General features: G+C 41.8%; 1 protein-coding gene across 16 annotated transcripts in view; it reads left to right on the plus strand.

The window, feature by feature from the left end:
- OSBPL5 (oxysterol binding protein like 5) overlaps nucleotides 1-24,136 on the plus strand; it is a 160,746-nt gene that overhangs the window by 133,578 nt on the left and 3,032 nt on the right. For 13 of the 16 annotated variants that reach the window (XM_001234138.6, XM_046942014.1, XM_015286675.4 and 10 more), the window contains 13 exons: nucleotides 182-353; nucleotides 5,455-5,674; nucleotides 8,761-8,945; nucleotides 10,285-10,366; nucleotides 10,961-11,059; nucleotides 11,994-12,090; nucleotides 13,068-13,166; nucleotides 14,567-14,664; nucleotides 16,178-16,267; nucleotides 19,037-19,173; nucleotides 21,658-21,843; nucleotides 22,359-22,497; nucleotides 23,711-23,840. In XM_001234138.6, coding sequence (XP_001234139.4) covers nucleotides 182-353; nucleotides 5,455-5,674; nucleotides 8,761-8,945; nucleotides 10,285-10,366; nucleotides 10,961-11,059; nucleotides 11,994-12,090; nucleotides 13,068-13,166; nucleotides 14,567-14,664; nucleotides 16,178-16,267; nucleotides 19,037-19,173; nucleotides 21,658-21,843; nucleotides 22,359-22,497; nucleotides 23,711-23,840 — 1,734 coding nt within the window. The remainder of the gene's footprint in view (nucleotides 1-181; nucleotides 354-5,454; nucleotides 5,675-8,760; nucleotides 8,946-10,284; nucleotides 10,367-10,960; nucleotides 11,060-11,993; nucleotides 12,091-13,067; nucleotides 13,167-14,566; nucleotides 14,665-16,177; nucleotides 16,268-19,036; nucleotides 19,174-21,657; nucleotides 21,844-22,358; nucleotides 22,498-23,710; nucleotides 23,841-24,136) is intronic. The other 3 variants (XM_040701371.2, XM_046942020.1, XM_046942012.1) reach the window with 1 other exon arrangement.

Here is a 24,136-nt window from a genome sequence, read left to right on the forward strand (position 1 = left end):
CCCCATCCCTGCAGGCATTCAAGCCCAGGCTGGATGCAGACCTGGGCAGCCTGGTCTGGTGGTTGGCGACCCTGCACATAGCAGGGGGGTTGAAACTCAATGATCTTTGAGGTCCTTTTCAACCCAGGCCATTCTATGATTCTATGATTCTATGATTCAATAATGTCCCTTGTTTTCACAGGCCGATGCTGGCTGGATGCTCTGGAACTTGCCCTGCGTTGCTCCAGCCTCTTCCGGCTCAGTGCCTCCAAGCAGGGAAAGGATGGAGAAATGAATGGCTCAAGTGATTCTGCACCTGCGGGGCTCAACAATGGCTTGCACGCAAGCACCATCTCAGAGCAGGAGTTCTTCCAGTAAGATGGGGCTCTCACTTCTTAATGCATGGAGAGAAATGTGTTGTGTGGGTCATGCTTGGGCATCCTGTCAACTTTAGTGTTACATAGCCAGAGCCCACTAAGAAGAGCCATATAAAAAATAGCCTGTATATTCTTCTGCTGCATCTATCAGAAATCTTTGACTTTGGAGAATATAGAATCTGTTGTCACCTGGTTCTTGGAAGGAACCTCAATTGAGTTCATGTATACAATAAGCAATTTTCTTCCGTACCCTTCCTGAACCAAAGTGCTGTCTGAAGGTAGTGCCATGAAAATGGCATGCTTGAGTAAAGACTGCAGTCTAGCCACTGACGTAGACCCGTGGTTAAGCAGACACAATCATCTACAGTGTCTGTCTGTTGACTAGCACATATGGCTTTGAGTCTGATCTGTTTTTTAATAATGTGTTCTCTTTGCTAATAATACTGTGTCAGCAGTGTGCACACACTGCATCCTTAGTTTTATAATTACTTTCTCTCTCTACAGGGGTTTTGAGCGGTTTCCAATTTGCTCCATTATGCCTCAGATAAATTTTTATGTAAGGGAAAAAATGTGCCTTATTCATACTCCTAGTAATGCTGCAGCATTTTGGAAAGCCTCACTTCAAAGCATTTAAAAGAAGAAAGGGCTTTATATTTTGCTTATAGATAAATAGACAAGCTCAAAAATAGCCCTGGTATAGATGTTTGGCCCTTAAAGTGGGAACTGAGAGATGTAGTGTCTATTTCTAGTTTTGCTGATAGGAATTTGACTTTTAGGGCTCACAACAGTGAACCATTGATTAGACAGTTTTTAGGGTAGCAATACTTGCAGTTTGCATGGATGATATCTCACAGAATGGAATCTCACCTTTGGGTGGTTTTCTTCTGTACTGTTACAGGTATGACAACAGCAGGGATCTGAGTCTTCTGCAGACTGTAGAGGTATCACTGGTCCCATGGGACCTAAGCTGAATGGCAGCATTCTGGTCTGGCCTTTACTTTGAAAGGCTCTGGTATTCCCAGTGTGTATTCTCCAGACTTGCTGTTTGTTGTTGGGTTTGTTGTTGTTGTTTAAGCTAAAACTTGAAGAAGAGCTTTTCTGAGGAGCAATGGGTGAAGAGAAGGAAAACAGAAGTACTGCTATGGTGTCTGTGTTGCCCTAGTACTTGAGCAAATACTGCTGTCTTTCTTGGGCATCTTCTGTAATACCCCACTTTCTAATTTATTTCTATGAAAGAAAGAGGCTTTCAGGACTGTGCTTGCTGTGAATGCAGTGGCCTTTTTTTCAGCTGATGGTTGAGTGTATAGAAGTATTAATACTAAAGTGGAGCCTGCAGTGCTGAGAACTTACAGTCAGACCCATGGCTTCTGAAAATGCAGAAGATAGATAGAGTTGAAACTGTACTGAAGTATTTCTTCTCTAACTTATGATACATAAATGACATTTAAATGGTGTCTCTGCTTCACCACTTAGTTATCCAACATTAAAAGCCCTCTTGAATGGGGCTCAGGCTCTGTACACATGGCAGAGTTTTCAGCAGAACCCGGTACCCACAATTGGAACCAGATTTTTCTGACAAACTCAGATTTTAGCTGAGTCTAATTCAGTCCAGGGGTTTGGCATCTGATAGTCTGGACAATTCACTCTCCTTTCTGACTTCTACCGCTGGCCTTAATGTGTACCCAGACTTTCTGCAAATGCTTTAAAGCCTAAGGGAATGACTTTCCATTGTCCCTGGAGGAATGAAGAACATTTAAATGAGGGAGAAAATAAAATCAAAACTGTGGAAATGCTGAGCAAGGGATTTTTGGTTTGCCACTGACAGTGGCTTCGTCACAGGGATTCAATCATTCTAATTAAATGCCTTCCCTACAGGGAGTCATACCAATTAAACTGGCACGCTGTTGTTAAGGCGGGCAGTTAATTACATTTAACTCTATCTCCAAATTAGCCAAACGACTCTATCAAGGAAACAAAAAGAAAAATAAAGGGGAGATGATGGATACTATAGAGAGAACAAAACCCAAGAGAACTGGCAAAGGCGAATTCTCCCTTGAGCCAAAGCTGCATTTGTCTGCTGGCTGCTTTGCTGCTTTCCTGCTGGGAGAGAAGTCAAGATTATACGGTGATTTTGAAATCTATGTCCTTAGTAGCATGAAAGGGAAAGAACTATGCAAGTTGTGCCGCTGAATCAAAGGCTAAAGTACTGTGCAAATCTGCTATTTTTAGACAAGAAGCCTTTAGGGCATCAGCACTCTTCATATGAAGCTGTATTCCTTGCTGCTTCCATGTCCCCCAGTCCAAGGAATCTGGCTTGTTTCCTTGTTTGATGAGAGCCAAAGTTATTTTTTTGCTTTGTGTAGATGAGCAGCATTAAACCCAAAGATGTCCTGACGACTGACTGAAGTTTCCAGGAACTCTACTGGAAAGTAAAACGCTGATATATGGCAGATCCAATATGCTGAAACAGTACATTAGCTGTGAAAGATGCCAAGTCATTCGTGCTCATGAATAAAATGGAAATCTGCTCTTGTCTTTTAGTATATTCATTCCTTCCTAGCTTTTCAAAACAGATCCAAATCCCATTGGAAGCCTCTGAGAAATCTTAACACCGGTTTTAGTTCAAGCTCACAGGTTGGATTTTGTTTCTCTCATGTTGTACATATTTACTGATAATTCTGTTTGAAGGAGTAGAAGATCCGGCTCCACTTCAACACCTTGAATTTGTTCCTCAGAACATCTATTTTCCTTTTGGTTCCCCGGAGCAGCTCCTTGGCTCTGGGATGTTAAGTCTTGCCTTGCTCGTGGCTGGTGAATAATCCTGCACAGTGGAGTGTGATTTCATGTTAATTTAATCTCCCCTTAGATTTAATCTGAAATTGTTCAAAGAAATATTTTTGCAAGAGAATTGGGGTAGGAGGGAAGTGTAGAGGAATCTAAGGCAGTCATTTGCTCCAGTGAAAATTCAAATTATCTTGCAAATGTGAGGCAGATGAAACTTAAAAACATATGCTCTCTTTACTAATATGAAATAGAAACATGCTTCTATTGAGCCATGAACCATAAGCTTTATAATAAACTTTTTCAAGCGTGCATACTCCATGGAGAAAACTTGGGCTGGGTGAGGGAGCATAGCAACCACACACAAACGCTGACATATTTAACTGATAGCTGAAAAATGAAGGAATAAATTAGGTTTTGAATGGTCCACAACTAATACTTGCCCTACCATCAGAAAGTATCTGTGCAGGGGAATCCTAGGATAATTGCTCTGACAGATCTCACCTTTTTTCCTCTTTGTTATATTAAACTCATGCACACGCTGTGCTCCAGGCTTTCGCTGTATTTGGTTATCAGCCATTACACTTTGAAGATCACTATCTATAACAAAGAAGTAAGACCCTGGCACTAGAGTGACAGAGATATGTAATGTCTAATAGCAAGTTATTAGGGCTGGAGTATAGGGGTCACTGACCCTCTAATCTATGATTGTAGGTTTATTTTAAAGTGAAGATAAAAATTGAAAGCATTGAAGTTTTTATATTATACACATGGAGATGCATACACAGATACGTATGCAAATGGAGTTAAAAGATTTTCTGAAGGCACAGAAGGCTGTAGATGACACTTTCAAAAGAACCCACCTTGTTGGGCTCCTCCGGAAACTGAGCTGTGAGTACCACAGTGTGGCTTGATTCGTGTGGTAAAAATCACGAGCTGGTTTAAGTGCACTGTTGGAAGCTGAGATCATCTGGAAAGCTGATGACAATTCTGTGTCCTGACTCTTTTGCTAAAAAATTATTTTTAAAAAACCTGTCTCTAGGTAGCAATGTCTATTTATCTTAAAGTAATCAGCAAACAAAAACACTCCCAAAAGAACCAGGAAGGTGGAACAAGGGATCGGAACTTTCAGCATTAAGCTATAAGCAAAACTGGGATGTGCCCGGAAGAGACAAAGAGCTCTCGTGTAGTGAGGAGAGAAAGCTTGCTTTGAGAACGAGGTGGGCTTCAGGAGGTAACAAAGCTTTTCAAGATCCAGGGCCTGTTTTGATCCTCTGAAACACCCTGTAAATGCTGCAATTCTTCTCTTATTGTTCTGAGAGCAATTTTGCATGAGGACTCAGATCAGAAATTTTCAGAGGATGATGTGAGAAGCATCTGCAATCTGGACTAGGCCATGGAATAGCTGTGTGTGTGAAGATGTGTCTGAATAGGGAAAGCTGAATGCCACGCTAAGTAACCCTTGGAGAAACAGGCATTTAATGAATTCTTTTCAGGGTCTAACCTCTATCTAATCATGTTTGTTACCTGTTGCAGAAACTGCATCTGCTTTTTCAAATGGAGATGCTTCATGAGAGAGAATTTTTAGCTCTTTCCTTATCCTATAAGGCCTGTGTCACTGAGCATGAGGCTTACTGCTTCTTCCATGCTTTTCCTTGATATTACTAGAATCTGAGTATTCTCGCTATGTATAATTGCTGGTGTTTGCTTCTAACTGAATTCTTCCATACAACGTTATCTGGGGACAGCACATTTCCCAGGTTGACTTGTGAATGTTTTTGTGACAGTCTTTCCTTCAATTGATTTTTAAATTGGCCTTTTCTAATGTAGGGCTGATTTAGGACCACCATCTGCTGAAGTAAAGTAGCAGTAATACTGAAAAGAAAATGTATTTCATAATTTCATATTTTTCCCATATGCTATGTTCCTCTGATCTCTTTCTGTACGAGGAAGAATGTCTCCTGATTCACACTTCAGTTCTGCAGTCGGCAGTGTGCAGTCATTAGTGGGTGCTCTGTATCCCTTCTGTATGTGGGCTCCTGCACAGAGTGGGTGGCAATTTGCATAAGGCCAACTAAGTGGAGCTCCATGGTGGACTTTTCAAAGGGCCATTCAGAGAGGAGATTTTTGGTTGGAAATATCTCCCTGTTTCTGCAATAAAACCCTGCTATTCTTGGTGATAAAACCCACATCTTGGGCTCTCCTGGGCTGCAAACTACGCTTTGAGTCCTGGGAGGTGTTTTCACCTATCTAAAAGGCCTGAAGTAAGTTGGCTCTGGAGATCATACTGAAGTGAATAATGAACTGTGTGTTTCAGTTTGAACGATTCAGCCTTGGAGAACCACCACCAGTTGGAAAATGATGCTTTTTCGGACAAGTCTGAGAGAGACAACATGGAAGAGTCGGAGAATGAAACGCAGGAGAACAGCCGGAAGACAAATGAAAGCGAGAGCGATCAGTCAGAAGTCCATGGAGAGGTTTCTCCGGGAAGGAAAGGGACAACTTACGTTGAACAGATCTATGAGGAATTCGGAGAGGTAAAGGGGAAAAGAAGTCATTTTAATCACTGCCTGATCCTTTAATATATCTCTGTTCATAGTATTTGTTTTCCAGCCTTCTAGATGCATGGCAGTTAAGAATCAGCTTTGTGAGTTCCGGTGTTTTACAGATAAAGCAATGTACAGCTTTCTGCTAGATTATGTTGCATTATCATGTGCTCTAATAATTATGCATTATGAACAGCAGCTTCGCTACTGAGCTTTGGCATGTCTCCAGCATCAACCATTGCTTTAACCAGTTATTGCAGCAAAGAGCCGCGTAGCATTGGCACTTTATGGAGCCAGCAGGAGGGGGAACCATTACTCTGGGCACGTGCCCTGGCCAATTAGGATGCTCAATCCTTGCATGGTATAAAATATGATACTTCTTTTTTTTTTTTTTTCTTTATTGTGCATGAAACATCCTTTCTGCGTGTCCTAATGGAGCATTTGGCCCACTTGATTCCTAAATGACCATTTTTCATAGGAAAGCCATTTCTCATGTCTGTTAACAGCAGAAGGTTACATTTCTGTTCCGTGTAAGAACCTTTGTTAGCTGGATATCACTGACACCTCTAAGAAAGGCAGCAAGAGAACAATTGAGGGAAGCCAGTGTGTTGTGGGATGAGAATCAGCGCAGGCAGGCAGCAGAGGAGCCCTCCTCCAGCACCAGGAATGCTTGGAGCACCCCCTTGTCTGTGTCTGTGCTTCAAAGGAAGTCACTTTCCTAGAAAGCTGTTTCTTTCCCACGTGTGTTTGCTGGGGTTACAGGTGTCAGGGGTGAGGTGCGAGCCCCTGCTATAGCCACTGTGCTTGGAAACAGAACTACTGATTAGAGACACCAATAAAACCCAGCTCCCCCTCTGTGCACCTCCCATCAGACTCCACCCAGACACACAGCAGGAATTCCCACGCAGCCCTGGCCATTCGATACTTTGTTGAGTTCCCCCCGTTAGCCAGGGGATGGGGCTATTGGCCCCGGAGACGTGCGGATCGGGCCGGCTTCTTAATGGCACCGCAGTGGTGACGGCAACATAAAGAAAAGTAAATTGAGTGCAGTGACAGCGTTTGCTGTCAGCAGCGGGCTTAGATGTGTCAGGTGAAATACGTGCCAATTAATGGCATTAACTGGCTTCTTAAGCTGACTCTGCCTCTGTCTCTCAGAGTACAGTTCAGGTTCAGAGGACCACAGCACATACTATCACTGTTAAATTTGCAGCAAGGCTATGAATGCACAACTGAAAGGTGTGCATGTATGTATGTACATCTGTGTGCATTGGAAAGGCACGTGCCTGTGCGTCTGTGTGGGCGTATGTACCAGTCCTGCCCTGTTTGCAGCAAGTTTGCAGGAAGAGACAAACATCAGAGATTGCAAAAGTTGGCTAGAATACGAAAAAGGCATCTCTTCAGTCAGTAGGTTGATGTATTGTGAAAGTTTTAGTTACAGCTAGTTTTGAAAGGGGTTGTTGAGGGTGAGGCATTTGAGGGAAAAACAAACCAGAAATGTCTTGAGGTTATTCTCATGCTCCCGTCCCTCCTTTTCCTTCCCTTTTCTTCCCTTCTGCGGTGTTTTTCTCTGAGTAACGCCTTGTACAGCAATTTCAACGGGGCATTAGTTTATGTTAGTTTATGTTACCAATACACGCATACTTGAAACCCGGATAGACAGTGACAGTTCAGGCAAGCCCGTACATATTATAAACTCTAGAAGATGCTGCGGTACTGTGTTCTTTAATGGTCTCCGCACACTGGAGCTTAAAGCTGTGTATTGCATCAGACTGTCACAAAAAGAATGGTACAAGAAAGGAAAAGCAATGAAATGAAAAGAGCTGTGCTGTTCCCCGCTCTGAAACTCCCCACAGCCTACAAGTTGCTTTGGTATGTTTGTGCATGATGAGTAAAAGGGCTGATTCATAGCCAAAAGGATGGTGCTGGGGATGCTAAGTGGTGAAAATGAGTAAGTAGTGATATACACCATCTGCATTCCTGTTGGGATACGTTATGAGGGTTTTCCTGAACCAGAGTGTGTTCCAGAAATGGAGAGTTGCCCTTTTTCTGATAGGAATCTCTTGACTAAAACCAGTAGAATTCCTAAATGTGAGTATTCTTTTTCTCTGTTAAATTCTGACGGCCAGGGTGGATGTTAGACAATAGTCTGGATAATCAGCAACTGCATTAAAGCAACATTGATTCCTCAAAGTTTAACAGTCTTTCACCAGTGCCTTAAAAGGCCCATTCCCTCATGTTTTAACTATGAGAATCATGAAATCATAGAATCATTAAGGTAGGAAAAGACTTCTAAGGTCATCTAGTCCATCTGTCAGCCCGTCACCACTGTGCCTACTAAACACGTTCCTCAGTGTCACCTCATGTAACTCCATGATGAGCTACAGAGCTACAACAAAGTTATTACTGAAACCACAATGCAATCCTCAACACTTTTTTTTCCCGTTACCCATTCTTCTGCTGTAGAGAGGACTAAGCAGCACTAGGGGAGACGTAGTCTGTGCACACAACCTGACAGTGGCATCTTTGCTGTACCTATCCTACCAGTTTGTCCTGTTTTGAACTTGGGACACTGCTTCTGTTTTCTGTTAAGTACTCACCTATCTCCTATTTTTTTCTACACACATAACAGAGTATATCTTACAGTCCCTCATTTGCTGAGAATGGGACTAACAGGAACTTCTGGTATGCAGCCCATGGCCACAGTGATGCTGTCACACTCTTGGGCACATCCACACCTCCAAAGCGTGTGGTGTCCCCTTAGTTAATGGTAGCTCAGGTTGGCCCATCACATAACACAGTCCCAGGGTGTGTGGAGGCAGCTGCTCAGGGCTGAGCACAGCAGATGTGCTGTCTTCTCTTTGGGCCAGCTTATACAGAGCCCCGGGGCTCCCTGTTCCACTCTCTTCAGTGTTTTGGGGATTCACCTCACCTAGGCCAGAGCTGATTTTTTTGCTGTTCTCAACATTCACCCTTCCACCAGAACAAGTGTGCCTGCATGAGCCTGAACCATCCAAGTAAATGCGCCTGCAGGAAGTGATTTTCCTGTTTCTGCCCTGAGCTTCCATTTTTCTATGTAGACAGGTGAATCGTCTCAAACAGAAACTGTCTCTGAGGAGAACAAGAGCCTGATATGGATCCTGCTGAAGCAGCTGCGGCCTGGCATGGATCTGTCTCGGGTGGTGCTTCCCACCTTCATCCTGGAGCCACGCTCATTCCTGAACAAGCTCTCCGATTACTACTACCATGCTGACCTGCTTTCCCAGTAAGCAGTGCAAGCCTGCCTGGTGTGGGCACGTCACTTGTCTGTGTGAAAATGGGTGAGCTTGAGGCTGGCTGGGGTGTGCTTGTGCTGTCAGAAGGACTCAAATAACACACTGGAATTCAGTGTCAGTCAACTCGGGCTCAGTGACATTTTCTAGATGGACTGCTGCCCACGAAGGGCAAGGAAACAGATAAATTCCAGACAAAGCTGCTTTTGCACAGCGCATCCTTTCCACACCTTCCTAAGGGATTCAGCTCATTGCTTTGTGCATCTCACAGCAGAGCTGTGCCACCTTTTGGTGTACTCACATACAGAGGGGTATTGGACAGAGCAAACAGCAGAATTGTCAAGCATTTCTGTCCCCAAAAGCAGCACAGTTTTGTTGGTTGTATCTTTTAACATGATTGAGCACGGGGACCTGCTGGGAGCACAAGAGTAGAAAATAGAAAGTGTTGTTCTTGCAGATAGGACCATTTTTCTCAATGAGGTATGCTTTATGAATTTTAAAGCAGTGTCTGCAGTATTCAAACAGCAGCACTACTTACTTCTGTTTGTTCCAATGCCTCTGGATAATTTTAGGACCATGGTATTTGGTATTTTCAAACTTTGTTTGTGGTATTGGTCACATCTGAAGTTAAGGAAATGGTCCTCAGTGCTGAGATCTGAAGATAAATATTAAGAGGTTGGAAGGTTTTCTTTAATAAATACATTTGAGATATGGCTGCTCTTTCTAAGTGGATTTTGTAGCAACTTGACCTTGTAGATTTTCAAATCTGACTAAATAGTTGGAAATACCAGGAAATCTATTGGTTATGTTTTACCTTCCACATCACCTCTGAGTGGAGAAGATCTGGATGAGACAACTCTGAGAAGCCCACTACAACCTGAATTGTTGTATGAAATCTCACAGGATTGGAAAAGGCTGTGTAGCACATCAGCTTCAAAAGTCTTTGCTTTTGATGACATTAGAATTTTTATTTTTATGACTTACACAGTGCTGTTAGCAGGAACCTGTGTCAGTCCCACATGAACGGACCTGAATGTCCATCAGGTCAAACTCAATACACTTCAGAGACTTTACTAGGCTTTTTGATGGAGTGCAGAGCAAGGAGTGCCATTTTTTAAGAGATTATGTGTGTTCTGCAAAGTACATTACTGAAAAATAATTCGTGCTGATAGACACCTTTTCCACTGGCAGCAGCACAGAAGTTGCTTCCACTTAGTACTAGGGAAGAACTATCGAAGATAAGATTATTGTCCTGGTATAAAATAAATGTGATGTGATTACTGGTGTAAAATAAAAAGCCTGTGAGAAAACATTTTATGATGTGTCCTGCAGGGCTGCCCTTGAAGATGATCCGTACAGTCGAATGAAGCAAGTTTTGAGGTGGTATCTGTCTGGCTTCTACAAAAAGCCAAAGGTAAAAGAATGCATGAACTTCGGGTTGTAATGAACATTGAAATCTTCTGCTATCGTTGTGTTTCCTTGTTGCCTTTCCTTTGGCACTTCACTTATGTTGTTGTTCAGAAGACTTAGACAATTTATTTAAAACTGAAGTTGCATTTGGTTTCAGAGTAAATAGTGGGTGTGAAATAGTTTTTGGTAACCTAAGAGCTTTTGCATTAGACAGTTAGAAGACAAAACTGATTATCAATAGATAAGAAATCCTTAGATGCAGGAGTTTTCATGCCTGTGAGTACTTCAGTGCCATGTTTCCACATCAGTGTTTACCTGCTGCATGTAGTAACAGAAACAATAAAGTCTGATCATCTTGCAAAGCTTTGATCGGACAATATCAGAGATGAAGAAGGTGAGAACAGCAGATTAATCCATGGCTTGGGTGAAGAAATATAGAGCGGGAGAATGTATGCAACCAGTTCTTAGGCTTTGATTCTTGTTGTAGACTTGATCTAAAACATAAGGGAGAAAATCATTACATTATTTTGAGGCCATCTTTGTAAAGTTGGATAAAATCTCTTCATTAGTAGCAGATTTTGTTTGCTTTTTTTTTCAGGGAATAAAAAAGCCATACAACCCTATTCTTGGAGAGACATTTCGTTGCTGTTGGTTTCACCCTCAGACAAACAGTCACACGTTTTACATAGCAGAACAGGTGAGTCACTTTATTTGGATGTTCAGGTGTTGCAAGCAGCAGTCCATTTGCACCTCCATCCATAGGATCACTCATCTCATTCTGTGAGAGGAACTTGAAGTTTTGTTTAGACATCCAGAGTGGGCAGTGTAAAAAGCTAGCTACTGATCTTCTTTCTTTTTAGATTTACTGAGATTAACTTGAACTTTGCCAGGCACTCAAGGTGGTAAAAGCAGCTGTCCCATCTATAACTTTAGTCTCTTCAGTGGTAGACCTTTCCCATGGAATTCTTCTTCACTGTTATCTTATTTTTAAGAAAATATTGTCGTGGGTTGTGTTGCCACTGTCAAAAGGGGCATAAAATAGATAATCAAGTCCTATCTTCCTTTATTTCTAAACCGTTTATAGCTATCTTAATGGGAGGTCTTATCTCCATATCTTTGGAGATAAATGAAGGGCAGTACTCACAAGGAAACTGGCCTGACAACATTTAGTATGAGATTTATAGTTTTAATTAAGGAATTAAGAACTTTCTATTTCGTGCACATTCTTTTTTCCATATTTAATCAAAGTTTCTTGTTTGTTCAGTTGGTTTGTTTTGCTTTGTTGCATTCAGTTGCTGCATCCATGTCAGGGAGGTTATTCAGTTGTTCCCCAAAAGTTCTGCACTATCATTTATTGTGTTGAAAATCTGATAGTGTACATTACAGACTAAAGTGATCTCAAATGCATAAGGAGAAGAAAACATAGCATGGAGGAGAAGAGTTGCAGAAGAATTCTGTCTCTCATATGTAACTTTTCCTTCATGTTAACAATAACAAGAATAGGGCTAAGAGGAACCTGTTCAGTTCTGTGGTCTCTGTTTTTCACGTTTCCTGGGTGTGTGCAACACTTCCTGAAGATGCTGCTTCACTTGTAAAATACACTCATATGTCCCCATGTTTATTTCTTCCAGGTCTCCCATCACCCACCAGTGTCAGCTTTTCATGTCAGCAATAGGAAGGATGGGTTCTGCATTACTGGCAGCATTCTAGCTCGGTCCAAGTTTTATGGTAAGACATTAATCCACCTTCCAAGTAACATAGTAGCACAGTTTTTGTTTGTTTGTTTGCTTGTTTTTTCCAATCACTCCCGAGTATGATGAGAGTTAAGAACAAAAAAGTGCTTAGAGCATCTACTAGGGTGCCTTGATTCCCTCTCTTAGGTCTCCTAAAAAGGGGTTTTCCCCTTTTCTGCCATTTCAGAGAGAAATCACACCAATGTTTGTTTTAAACAAGTATATCAGATAGGAACCTTGACAGCTTTAAAGAACTGGTCTTCCAAAAGCAAATGTTTACAAGGATGTGTGAACACTTTGCTGTCAAGTTACTTTCATAAGTTCACAGGTGAGGAGTTCTATAGCTATCTGACCATCCAGACAACTTTTGCAACAATTGTCTGTATGAACGTTAACTTCTTGATTTATCTAGCTCCCAGATTTCCAAGAGTGGAAACCTAGGGCTTCAGAATGCCCTCAACTCCAGAAGGACAGTACAACTATAGGCTTTGAAACAGCGTTGCTATGTAAAATAGTTTTCTGGTTAGAAAAAAAAAAAAATATATATATATACTATCTTCTAGCAGCTGTATTTGCTGAAACACTTCTTAAAAGTCACTTTTTTCTTTCTGGAGAAATTGTTATTTGGGATCCTACATATTAGAGAAGTTATGAGAACAGAAACACTTGAAAGAGTTCTAAAGCACTGGAGCTGCTCTCTTCTGTAGTGCATGCCATGAGTGCCTTACTTCATCTAATGCCCTGTCTGCAACATGGGCTAAATACCAGAGCAAATGAGAATTTTGCAGCAGAGAATTTATTAGAACTTCATGCCTTCTGCTGTAAATAATTTACCAGGTCCTGAATTATTTGCATCTCATGTCACTTCTTTCATTAGTGTCCTACATTTAAGTATACGTGTTTTTCCAGTGATGAGCAACCATGTATATCAAGAATTATTCATATGAATGGTTTTGTTCTTTTAAATTCCAGGTAACTCACTTTCTGCATTGCTGGATGGGAAGGCAAAGCTTATGTTTCTAAACAGAGGGGAAGATTACATAATTACAATGCCGTACGCCCACTGTAAAGGTAAGTTATGACTGTTCAAATAGGAAGCAAACAGAAAGGATAACATAGTAGTGCATGGACTAACTTTGCTCTGGCTCTTCTGTCATTTGAAAAACTTCAAATTGCAGGAATTGGCAGTTCCAGGAAGCAGTTGCTCTGTACATGAGTCACAGGGCTCAGCAGAGGATTGCTAGTCCTAACTGAAGTATTTTTGCTTTGTTTGTACAGAGCTGAGGACAGAATTTGGCTTGCTATAAGTTAGTTGCAACACTACGTAGAAACTGTAAAATACTCTATATGTGAACTGCTGATAAAGTGAAGGTGAAAAGAGCATTTCTGAGCTTCTGAGAACATAGAATTCTTCTCATGTTAACACAGAAATCAAAGTACTGTCTGACTTCTTGAAAATAAAGGATTAAAAATTCCTGACTTCACTTCTGCTTTCTTCATTAATGTGTGATATTCCGCAGTGCACCAGCTTTCTCCATGAGGCTGGGAACTTGTTACTGTGTGTGAATACAATATTATCTTGGCTCTACTGAGCATAATGTGCACTGAAGCCCAAGGGATGTCTGCCAATTGATTCCCTGCTGTAAGTTTGCATTTCGAATCATAGAAGCACAGAATAGCTCGGGTTGGAAGGGAAGTTGAAACCTAATCAGTTTCAACCCCTGCTGTGGGCAGCATTGCCACTACCAGATAAGGCTGCCCAGGGCCCCACCCAGCCTGGCCTTGAGCACCTCCTGGGCTTTCTCCTTAGAAAGTGAGCCTTGGCAGCATTGGAACCAAAGTAATAAAATCACTCCTGTGATTTGATCTGATTTTGCTTTTGCGTATTTTTCATTCTGCCGTGTTGATCTGTAAGCTAATCTTTATGGAAGGTACAGCAATCTGAAAACAGTAACTTCTTCAACTTATATTCTCTGTGAGCTATTCATATATATAAATCTTCCTGTTGTTGATTTTTTTTTCTTCCAACAGCCTTTTCAGAAAAAGGTAAATAGGCATACAGAGGAGTGCTCTACACGACTGTTGGCTCCCCAGATTCTTCTGAATCCTGCTACAGCTCCTGTCTGCCCCAAGCACTCTATGAGAAACAGATAGAGCACAAGCATAAATGAAATTACTGAGCACTACTTTTTATAATTTGTCCTGTCCCACTTTCAACTTGCCACACAGGCTCTGTCAGTACCTTTGAGCCAAGCTTTTCCTTAGTGGTGTAATAAATGGGGAATGTGGGCTCAGGGAGGATTCCTCATCCTTAGAGTAAATGCTCATTTCCTAGAAACTTCAGTTCCTGTCTTCGAAAAACTTAAAACCAAGTAACAAACGTCACGACACTTCAGTGCAGATCCAGTCTGAGTTCAGAAAGAACATCATTTCAACTGAGGCCTTTCATAGTTTCCTTTCTTTTCTTTCAGGAATTTTATATGGTACCATGACAATGGAGCTTGGAGGGAAAGTTACCATTGACTGTGAGAAAACTAACCACAGGGCAGAACTGGAATTCAAGCTTAAGGTGAGAGACATCTTGACCTCCTTTTGAATGGGTCTGCCTCTGTACACCAGGCAAGATTTGGCTACACACCCCATTATTTCTGCACCACAAATGCATCTATCCACCAAGGGGTGTCCTACCCAGAGTGGAGACATCATCACTCACTCAGTCACGTCTACTACAATTTGTGGTACCTGAATAAGCCTGAGTTATACACGACCTGTTCACTGCCAGCTGACTGGCTAGTGGCCAGATGCTTCTGATGGTCTGGCAATGACAAGGTGACTTCTGTTTTGAAAGGTGGAATTATTTTTGGTTACTAAATACAGTGAGATGTGCAAGCTATTTTGAGGCAAGTCAAGATATGGATCTTCGGTGTAACTCTTCAGTAACTGTCACATACATGCTCATGCCTAGCAGGTGTTAAAATTAAGTGTACAAGGCTACAGAAATTTGCCGTGATGACTGGGAAAAGCCCATTTTAGGCATCTGATTTTGAGTGGCTGTCATGCTGAAGTTGAACTGCTGTTGCCTTGTGCTGAATTATTCATGTAGCAGTTCTCTCCCATGGAAAGCAATCAATCATACACAGATAAAATGGAGACATGTTTAGGTATTTCTTTAGTTACTTGTGTTAAAACTTGAGAGAGAAAGTTATGACATCTTTTCTTGGATAGCTGCCTTACTTTCTAAGAAGCATCTGTTTCTCTTCTGCTCCAGCTATTTCTTGCCTGTGCATAAAATGAAACATGGCAAACTGGGAGCCTGCAGGACTTTATAGTTGCAGCATTAGCTGACATAAATGTGGGAAATTTTGGGAGGTAGGGATTTTTCTGGGAACATAAAAAATTTTGCAAAAGCATTATTGAATATAGCAGCTAAGATGTCTGAGGTGGGTGGCAGGAATGGAAGAACCGGTCACAGGATCACTGTGGTTTCCTGTGTTTGGCAGGCAGGAGCTGAGGGGAATTTTCCATTGTTCTGAGAATCTTTTCCTCGACTCTGGAAATACCCTTTTTGTTGTTGTTGTGCTTTATTTATTTATTTATTTTTGTTTGCTACTGCTGAGCTTCTTCACACTGGAGACTTAACACAAATGAGACAGGCTGCTGTCTGTACCGGCCCGCTGCTGTTTCTTTCCCATAGGCAGGAAAAGTCACTCCTGCTGCTCCTTTTCTGCAAGTAAAATGATGCAAACTGTAATGTGATTCCGGATGATGGGAAAAACTTGTCTGTACATATACATCCTGATATCTAGTTGACATAAACCTACTTGTAATGAAGGTGAGGCTTTGCACTGCTGAATGTTAAGGTACTAGAAGGCTCATCTCCCTTCCTGCAGCTCACACAGTGATTTTGGTTACAGAGACAAAAAAAACAGAAGTGTGCAGCACTAGATTGTCAAAATCCATGTTAGAATTCATTCTGCTTTTGTGTAGGTTGCACTTTTCCTTCCCCATCACTGAATAACTGTCTTTGCCTCCCTTCCCATTCTCATTAGACTGATGGTATTTTTTCTTTTTTCCCCTGACAGCCCTTATTTGGTGGAAGCACAAGCATTAATCAAATCTCTGGGAAGATCAAATCAGGAGAAGAAGTGTTAGCAAATCTCGATGGACACTGGGTAAACACAGATAATCAAACTTTCTGACAGTTTAAAGGCATGTGGCAGCAGGGTGTGTGGGAGGGCTGGCAGCCCTTGGCAGGCTCCCTGCCTGAGAGCAGAGCCTGTGGAGGACCATATCCTGCCTCCCCACACCATCCCCTGGGAGCACAGGCATGCCGAGCTTTCTAGTCCACACCTCTCAAGGTCATTTATGCTTCCATAGTCCCATCCACCTGCAGTGGAGGTAACATTTGCACTTCCAGAGCCTGGGCCAAAGCTGAGATCTGTGGGGAGCATTTCCATTGAAGCCAGCAGTTCTGTATTTAGTGTTCCAGGCTTAGGACATGCCCTGATGGCAGTACACAAAAGAAGGGAGATTTTTGGCCTTCAAGTGATTGTGAAAATCATGAAGCTTCTTTTTGCCTTATGTTCAGTACTTCCCTAGCTACAGCAGTGTCAAGGAAGAGTTTCATGGGTTTTAAAATTACTTATCTTCACAAGTCTTTGTGGTAGGAGACAGTTATTTCTCTGTTGATGAGATAACGGACCAAAACAGATAAAGGAGCATCTATCTGTATGAACAATTCAAACCAGCGAAGCAGCCAGCACTTTTGCACATCTGGCATCCGCAAGTACACCACTCAAAGGCACCCTTAAAGCCGAAGTCCAGCAGCAATAATGTTGCATGGTATAGCATTTAGACTGAAGCTTCAATTGGGATCTCTTGGCAATTGAGGCAGAAGTGGTTAGCCCTGGCTTTGGGTTTACTTATGAATTTATCTCAGCTACATTTTCATTATAGTTGACCTATGGTCCTTTTCCAGTCCTTAGAAATTGTTACTTCTGAGACAAGATTTATCTCACTCTCAAATAAGCATTTGAAATAGTTGAAGTGAAATGTGCCTGGGTAAAGCCTTTTTTACAGTGAGGACCACAGTGTAGCCATTGGTGGAGTAGTTTTCTAGAATCACATCTGGACTCCTTTCCCCCAGCAACCTCCCTTCTTCCATAAAAAGTTGATGACTATTTCAAAATTAGGAAGTTTTGTCCTTTTGGTTTGTGCATGAGGATGTTGGCTTCATGTGTCTTGGTAGCTTTTCCATTCTGAGCTACCTTTCTTGCCAGATGAGATTTGGCAATTGTGAGTTCTGCTGGACTATGAAATACATTGTTTTCAACCGGTCCTATGAACACCATCCACAAGAGCATGAAATTGAGTGGCTCCTCTGGGGCACTAAGCCACAGGGTTGCGCGCTGCTCAGCTTCCTGCCTTCTGTGTTTGAGTTTTATCGGTGAGAATATAATTTACTCCTCCCTTTCTCTTTGTGCTAGTTGCTTATGGTGCACAAAATTAGAATGACACGTGGAACAAAATTAAATAGCTTTGAAAGAGTGCCTCCATAAGCCACAATTTGGAGTTGCGTGCTGTGAATAAGGGTAGCTGCTGTGCAGCATTACGGACATTGTTTGTTCTGCTTCTTCCCTGCTGAGAACGCTGGTCTGCTCTCCTAAGTTCTGCAGGCTTTTCTCTGGCATTGTTCAGTTTCCTGATAGAGAACCTCTCAGCTGAAAAACTAATTATTTGCCTCAGGCCTTGAAAACACTCCTGAATAAAGAAGGGAAGCCAATCACATGAGAGTCAAAATAGCAGATGAGGGCTTGCATGTATTACCTACAGGTGCTCATAGCAATATTTGATAGTGCCTGCCTCCTCCCGCCATGGCTGGGAGGTTCTTGGGTACCTGAGACTGTCCCAAAATTGGTGCTTCAGGATATGGCAGAGGAAGTCCTGAGGAAGACTTTGAGGAGGGATAGAAGTACCTCGGGTTTGAAGGAGTTTCACGGTTGAAGGCATGGGAAATAGGACTTTGAAAAACTAAGACATGCACTGGGAACTGCTGCAGGGGAAGAAATGCAGCAGGTGGAATGCAAGGAAGTTAGGCTAAGCAAATAGACATGACCTCAGTAAGGGCTGTGTAATACTCTTACCACAGCCAGGCAGCAGAATGGCACTAATAGATGCATGCTATTCAGAACCTGTAACTGTTCGAGTCACTTGCAGTCAGCACTGTGCTGTTCACTGTATGCTCTTCAAACTACCCAGTCTGGCTCTGTGGCATTGGTGTGTCTGTGAGCAGGGCTGGAAAGAGGCTTAAGTCTAAGGAGAGACACAGAAGGTAGTCTGGCCAGCCTCAGGTTGGAGAAGTGCTGCTTAATGGCTACCAAGTAAATTGGCAAGGAGCAAGGATGAAAGACCAGAATCCTTTTGTGAAGTACTAAATGAAATTCAGCAGCTACATTAAAAAAAAAAAGCTGGCTAAGCTGAAAAAGAATAGTGTGATAAAGTAACTCAGATTTAGCTGCTCTTTCTAGAAAAGGTGGTATTTCAGTCATCTTTGCATGAGATTTCAGCAATGAGGAATAGAAAGACTGGAAAAGTTGCTGGGGGCTTGTTGATATATCATGGAAAGAAGCTGGGAAAGGATAACACATCAGGGCTTCTATACGTACCCTTCTCTAGGCACAAACTTGACAAAAGGAGCCTGGTTTCTTTCTTGTTCTTCTCTGATTAATTCAGCCAGTGTTTCAGGGAATGTCTCTCCTCACTCATTTTAGAAACTTTCAGGAAACGACAAGTGAGATTTAATAGAAAGGAGGAGGGGAAAAAGCCCTCTAACCAAGTCCTGCCCCTGACCATCATGCAGAAGCTGCTTCCATTTGACATTAGTATTTTCTGTCTTGTGTTTCTGACTGTCATTAATCTTTTCACTTATTTTTTCTTCTCAGGATGGGGAAGTACATATAAATGAGTTGAAAAATGGGAATGCGGAAGTGTTCTGGAACCCAACTAGTGAAGTACGAAAACAGAGACTGAAGCGCCACATTGTGCTATTTGAGGAACAGACTGACTTTGAGTCAGAAAGGTAAGAAGCCCTGGGAATGTCTCACTGCCACTTCCTCTGAAAGGAGAGGAACTAAGCAGGGACTACAAAGGCTCTGATTCCTCAATGCAATCCTGGCAATACAGAAACTTAGCTTTGCCTGCATGTATTACCACCCATTTACCTGTTTTGCTCCAGTCTATTAACTCTGAAGTATTTCTGTGAAGTATAGCTCCAAAATAACCAGGAAACTGAGCCCAGAAATGGTGAAAGCTGCATTCTGTCTGCTAAAATAATAACTCTTCCTGTAGTCTCTTACAACTGTTGGAATGTAATGTGAAAGAGCAATATGTCAACATGAGGTCAGTTGTTTTGTTAGGAAGGGTTAGGAAGGGTTGTTTTAACCACACACTCTTAAACTAATTGTAGGACTCATTTAGAAAGTCCTGGAATGAGCAGAACAGTAGTTGGAACCACAGAACAGGACTTATGAGAGTATGAAAATAAAGAGATATTTCGCTGTGTCTCATTATCTCAGCTGAGATCTCAAATAAATTCTGTACCAGATGTTTTAAGGTAGTCTAGGTTACTTTAGGATGCAGTCTAGGAATGTGGCTTAGAAAATGGAAGAAATAACTGCCTGATGCAGCAGGTTGCAGAGCATCCCTGAGCTACTTCTTGGGGAGGAACAGATAAATTGACATCATGTGGCACTGCATTCAAACCAGCTAGCTCTTCCACCTCATAACCCAGTCCAGCGCATGCAGTTTGCTGCCTGGCTCTGCAGCAGATCGGCCACTTGCCTGTGGACTTCTAATTTTTGTGTTGCATCATATCACATTAAGACGAGTTCCCTTTTTGTGGTAAAGAATGAGATCAAGTGCAAATAAACGCACATGAGCATTTAGTTTCATTTGGACAGCAGAGAGCATTAAGGGCAAAAAAGTCAGTGTTTGTAATTTACACTACTGCAAGTGCCATTGCTGCAGAGCAGACTGGAGCACACTTGTTAAATTTCTGAAGAGGATTCTTTTGGAAGAGAAATCTCAGTTGTGGGGACAAAAGATCTCCGTTTATTTACATAGGTACCATCTGATTTCCTTCGCTAGAGCAGAGATTAACAATGGCACATGCATCCAAGGGAAGCAGGCAGAAAGAAAAATTTGGAAGATCCCTAACAGACATTCCATGGAATTCCCTATTTTTTTTGCATGTGCATGCATAAATTGCCATGTGATTGAGGTTATGTTCTGCCTGAATTGCAGTCTTTCCTGCCGTGCTGAAAGCCATCTATTTTCACACACTTTGAAGAGTCTCTGAAGCACATGCCATTATGCAGCTCACCCTGGCGAGCCTCATTGTCTGACACGTACAACTCGTGATGGAGTAATTTCCCTTTGTCCAGTGACTTTGCCTGTGTCCTTTTGAAGTTCTTCAGTGTGAGGACATACTCTTTAAACTGTAAGCTGCTGCATTCCTGAAAGCTGGCTTTATGCCACCACATTATATTCTCAAACCACTATTTTTGCTCTTCCCGCCCCCACCTTCATCATTTTGAGTTTAAATTGAGTTTCCTTCCTTTATTTCTGTGAGAAAAGACTCATACACAAGAAATTTGGAATGATGTGCCAAGGCAAGCAAGTGTCCCTCTGCTTTCAGTCTATGATCTAAATGACTGCTTGCTTTAGAAGGTTTATGTTAGTATACTGTGATAGAAATACAATGAATAAATCAGATTCCCTTTCAAATTAGGAGCCTCATGGCAAGCTCCACATTGAATGCAGCAGTGCATTCAACTTCTAAAGATAGAACCGATGTTTTGTAAAGCTGGAACCGCCGGGGTCTCTGATCCCTATTCTAATCAGTAAATCATCCAGTACTGTTTTGGGAGAACTAGGATTATGTCAGAAGTATTTCCAACCTTAAATGAAGATTAGAGTGTCTAACGAAGGTTAGAGAAATTGTAGAGAGGACTATCACTTCTTGGACACAGTGAAACGATGGTAATGATTTTTCTCTAGATCCCCTCCTCGAGACAGAGGCTCAGTGAGACATAATGTGGCAGAACACTTAATTTCTGGCAGCAAAACAGAAGTATGAGTGAAAGTCTGTGTTCATGCTTTTCATTTGCAAGCATAAGCACGTGTCCTTTCCTTCTCAAATCAGCTTCTGACAAATCTGCCTGCTATTCCTGTATTGAAAAACAACATTGCACGTGCAGCAGCAAACCTTGCACATTAATTCATCTTCCAGTGCCTCCAAATTTTAAATATAAAGCCTTTGTTTTGGAGAGAGGCATTAATGCGAAGGTTTCTAGTGATGTTATTTAAGGGAAAATTCCTCTGATCAAAAGATACAGCATTCACCGTTGCTATTTTCATAATGTTCATTTAATTTGCAAGTCAGTCCTGTTACAGTTCCTCTGGAGGATCTATAGACCAGAAAAGTGTCTGTTCTAGGTTTCCAGCTGGCAAAATAAAGTGCTGTTTTTAAGGCACTTTAGCTTGCTTCCTTGTTTATTTGTAGGCTTTGGCAGCATGTTACGAGTGCAATAAACAAAGGTGATCAACACAAGGCGACACAGGAAAAATTTGTGCTGGAGGAGGAGCAGAGGAATGCTGCCCGCGAGCGAAGAGAGAATGGCACAGAATGGAAACCGCTGCTCTTCCGGCATGATTCCACGACTGATGAATGGCGCTACAAATACGAGGAGTGAGTGGTGGTGGGATAGGGGGTCGTGAACAGACCTCTCTGCTCAAGTTCCCAGGGCTGCAAGTGAGATTACTGTAATTCAGTCCTGCCATTCCCCAAACTGTGCCTGGGGTTTGTTCTCGCTGAACTCTGTTGGATGTGTATTACCAATACAAACTGGGAACAGCTGGAATTGGTCAGTTGGCAATGGAAAATCATCTGTGCCATTGACAGAAATATATATTGCTGCAATCAAGTGTGGAATCATTTAGAATAGTTATTCTGCACTGTGCAAGCGCAGTTAATAATTGTGCTCTCCTCCCGTGCCACGAAGGGTGAAGCCTCTGGTGACTCATTCATTGCTAGGAGCTGTGTATGCAGAGAATTAGCTGTTACTCCACACCCAGCATCTATGGCAACTCTTGTTATTGTCAGGGATGAATTTCTCCCATAGTGCATGTGGAATTTGTGCATTGCTCTTAATATTCCTTGTGGTATTCTCGCTTTTCTGATGTTCTTTCTTTTGGTATTGAAAGTTTAAGACCTTGGGATCCTTTGAATGATATTGCCCAATTTGAGAGGAATGGGATACTGCAGACCATGGAAAGACATTTATCTACAAGGATGTCAAACCATAAAGCAACATGCATGAACAATCAAATTACGCTGCACAAGGTAAGAGGCTTGTTCGGGGAAATATATATATTTTTAATTGCTTAGATAACCAGCCCTTTTCTGCAGCATTTTTATGAAAGAGCAGCATAAGTTGAAAGGTTTGTGCAGATATAGCTTACCACTCTATACCTGCGGTAACACACAACCATTAACTAAGTACAATTCTTGTTTGATGCGTCCTATTTCTTCTGGTATTTTTTTTTCCACATATTGTTACTGACAATGACTCTTATGCTGGATTTTGCATGTGACTCAGCTGAGCTTCACCATGCAGTGTTTCTAAAGCAGGGAACTTCCCACAGTGAGGACACAACCAAGATACTGGAGTGCACAGGTGATCCTGCAATTTAAGTTTAAACTTGGCCATTTGACTTTATCAGTTACATCCTCTTAGACAGGACAAGAAACCTGTGTTCACCATTTATATTAACTAAGGATGATACCTTTGCTTTCCTCTTTGGAATAATATACAGTCTTTCTATATTCATGTATTATGTTAATTATTAAGTTATAAAATGTTTTGTAAATGATAAACTGCTGAACTAGCAAGATGTAATCCATGTTACACTGAAGAACTTGTATCTTATTAGGAAAATACATCTTTATTTTATAATACCATAATAAATATAATGGGAACATCTCTGAAACAACTGGGAAAGTTGAGATTCGTAAGGTTCATAATTGCTTTTCAAACCTTCAAGCAAGAAGTGTTAGGAAACAATGGGTTTGATTTACCCATTCGAGAAACATGGAGAAACTTTCAATCTACTTGAAGAAATCAAGCATAAGAGTTCTGTGGTTGGTTTTTAAACCATTCAGACAATACCTGAAAAATCATTCTTTGGAAATTTGGTTTTAAGTTTTTCTTTTCATCCTTTCTCTTATGGATCTGGTTGGTAGGTACACATCTCGGCAAAATACACCACTAGTATGTGTCAGTTATAGCTCGGACAAGGATTGTTTGTATGGGTTTATTAAGGCTTTTATCATTAGAGGAAGTGCTTCTGTGTGGGGCATGTTTGTAATACCTTTAACCAGCTTGTAATGCCCTTAACATGCGAGGAGTCCAACTACCAGGAGCTGCTGAAAAAGCCATCAAACTTGGCGATCTCAGAAGTATTCCCCAGCACTTTGAGTTATACTGTTTAAAACCATACAGAAGAGTGTTTGCTTTGGTCGTGACTGAGTCTCTTTTAATTGCTGTTTTATCCAGAGATCTACCAAAGAGTGTAGACGCCGTAAAACCAGTGATCAGCCATCCAACCACAGCCAGAATACGGAGAGCAGCTGTTCAACACCAGAGTCTGTACAAGAGCTGTCAGATGATGATGGCAAGTATCTAGGTATCAGTGGGTCAAACTTTCATGTTCTTCATCCCTTGTTAACTTATTCCTTGAGCCAGCTCTTGAACATTTCCCAGCCTCATTAACAATGCAGATCCACAACCCACAGGCAAACATGGAGAATGTTCCGCTTTTGTGTTTTCCTTATGCACATCTACCGTCCATGCCAATAAGCACTCCCCAACTCCTGGGACAAACGTGTTGGAAAAATACATTGAAATTCCAATACACAGGAAGCATGTTTCATTCCTGGTCCCCCTCTCTCAGTCTTTGCTGGAAATAACCCTGAGATACTT

This window comes from Gallus gallus, chromosome 5 (genome assembly GCF_016699485.2).
Source record: "Gallus gallus isolate bGalGal1 chromosome 5, bGalGal1.mat.broiler.GRCg7b, whole genome shotgun sequence".
NCBI lineage: Eukaryota > Metazoa > Chordata > Aves > Galliformes > Phasianidae > Gallus > Gallus gallus.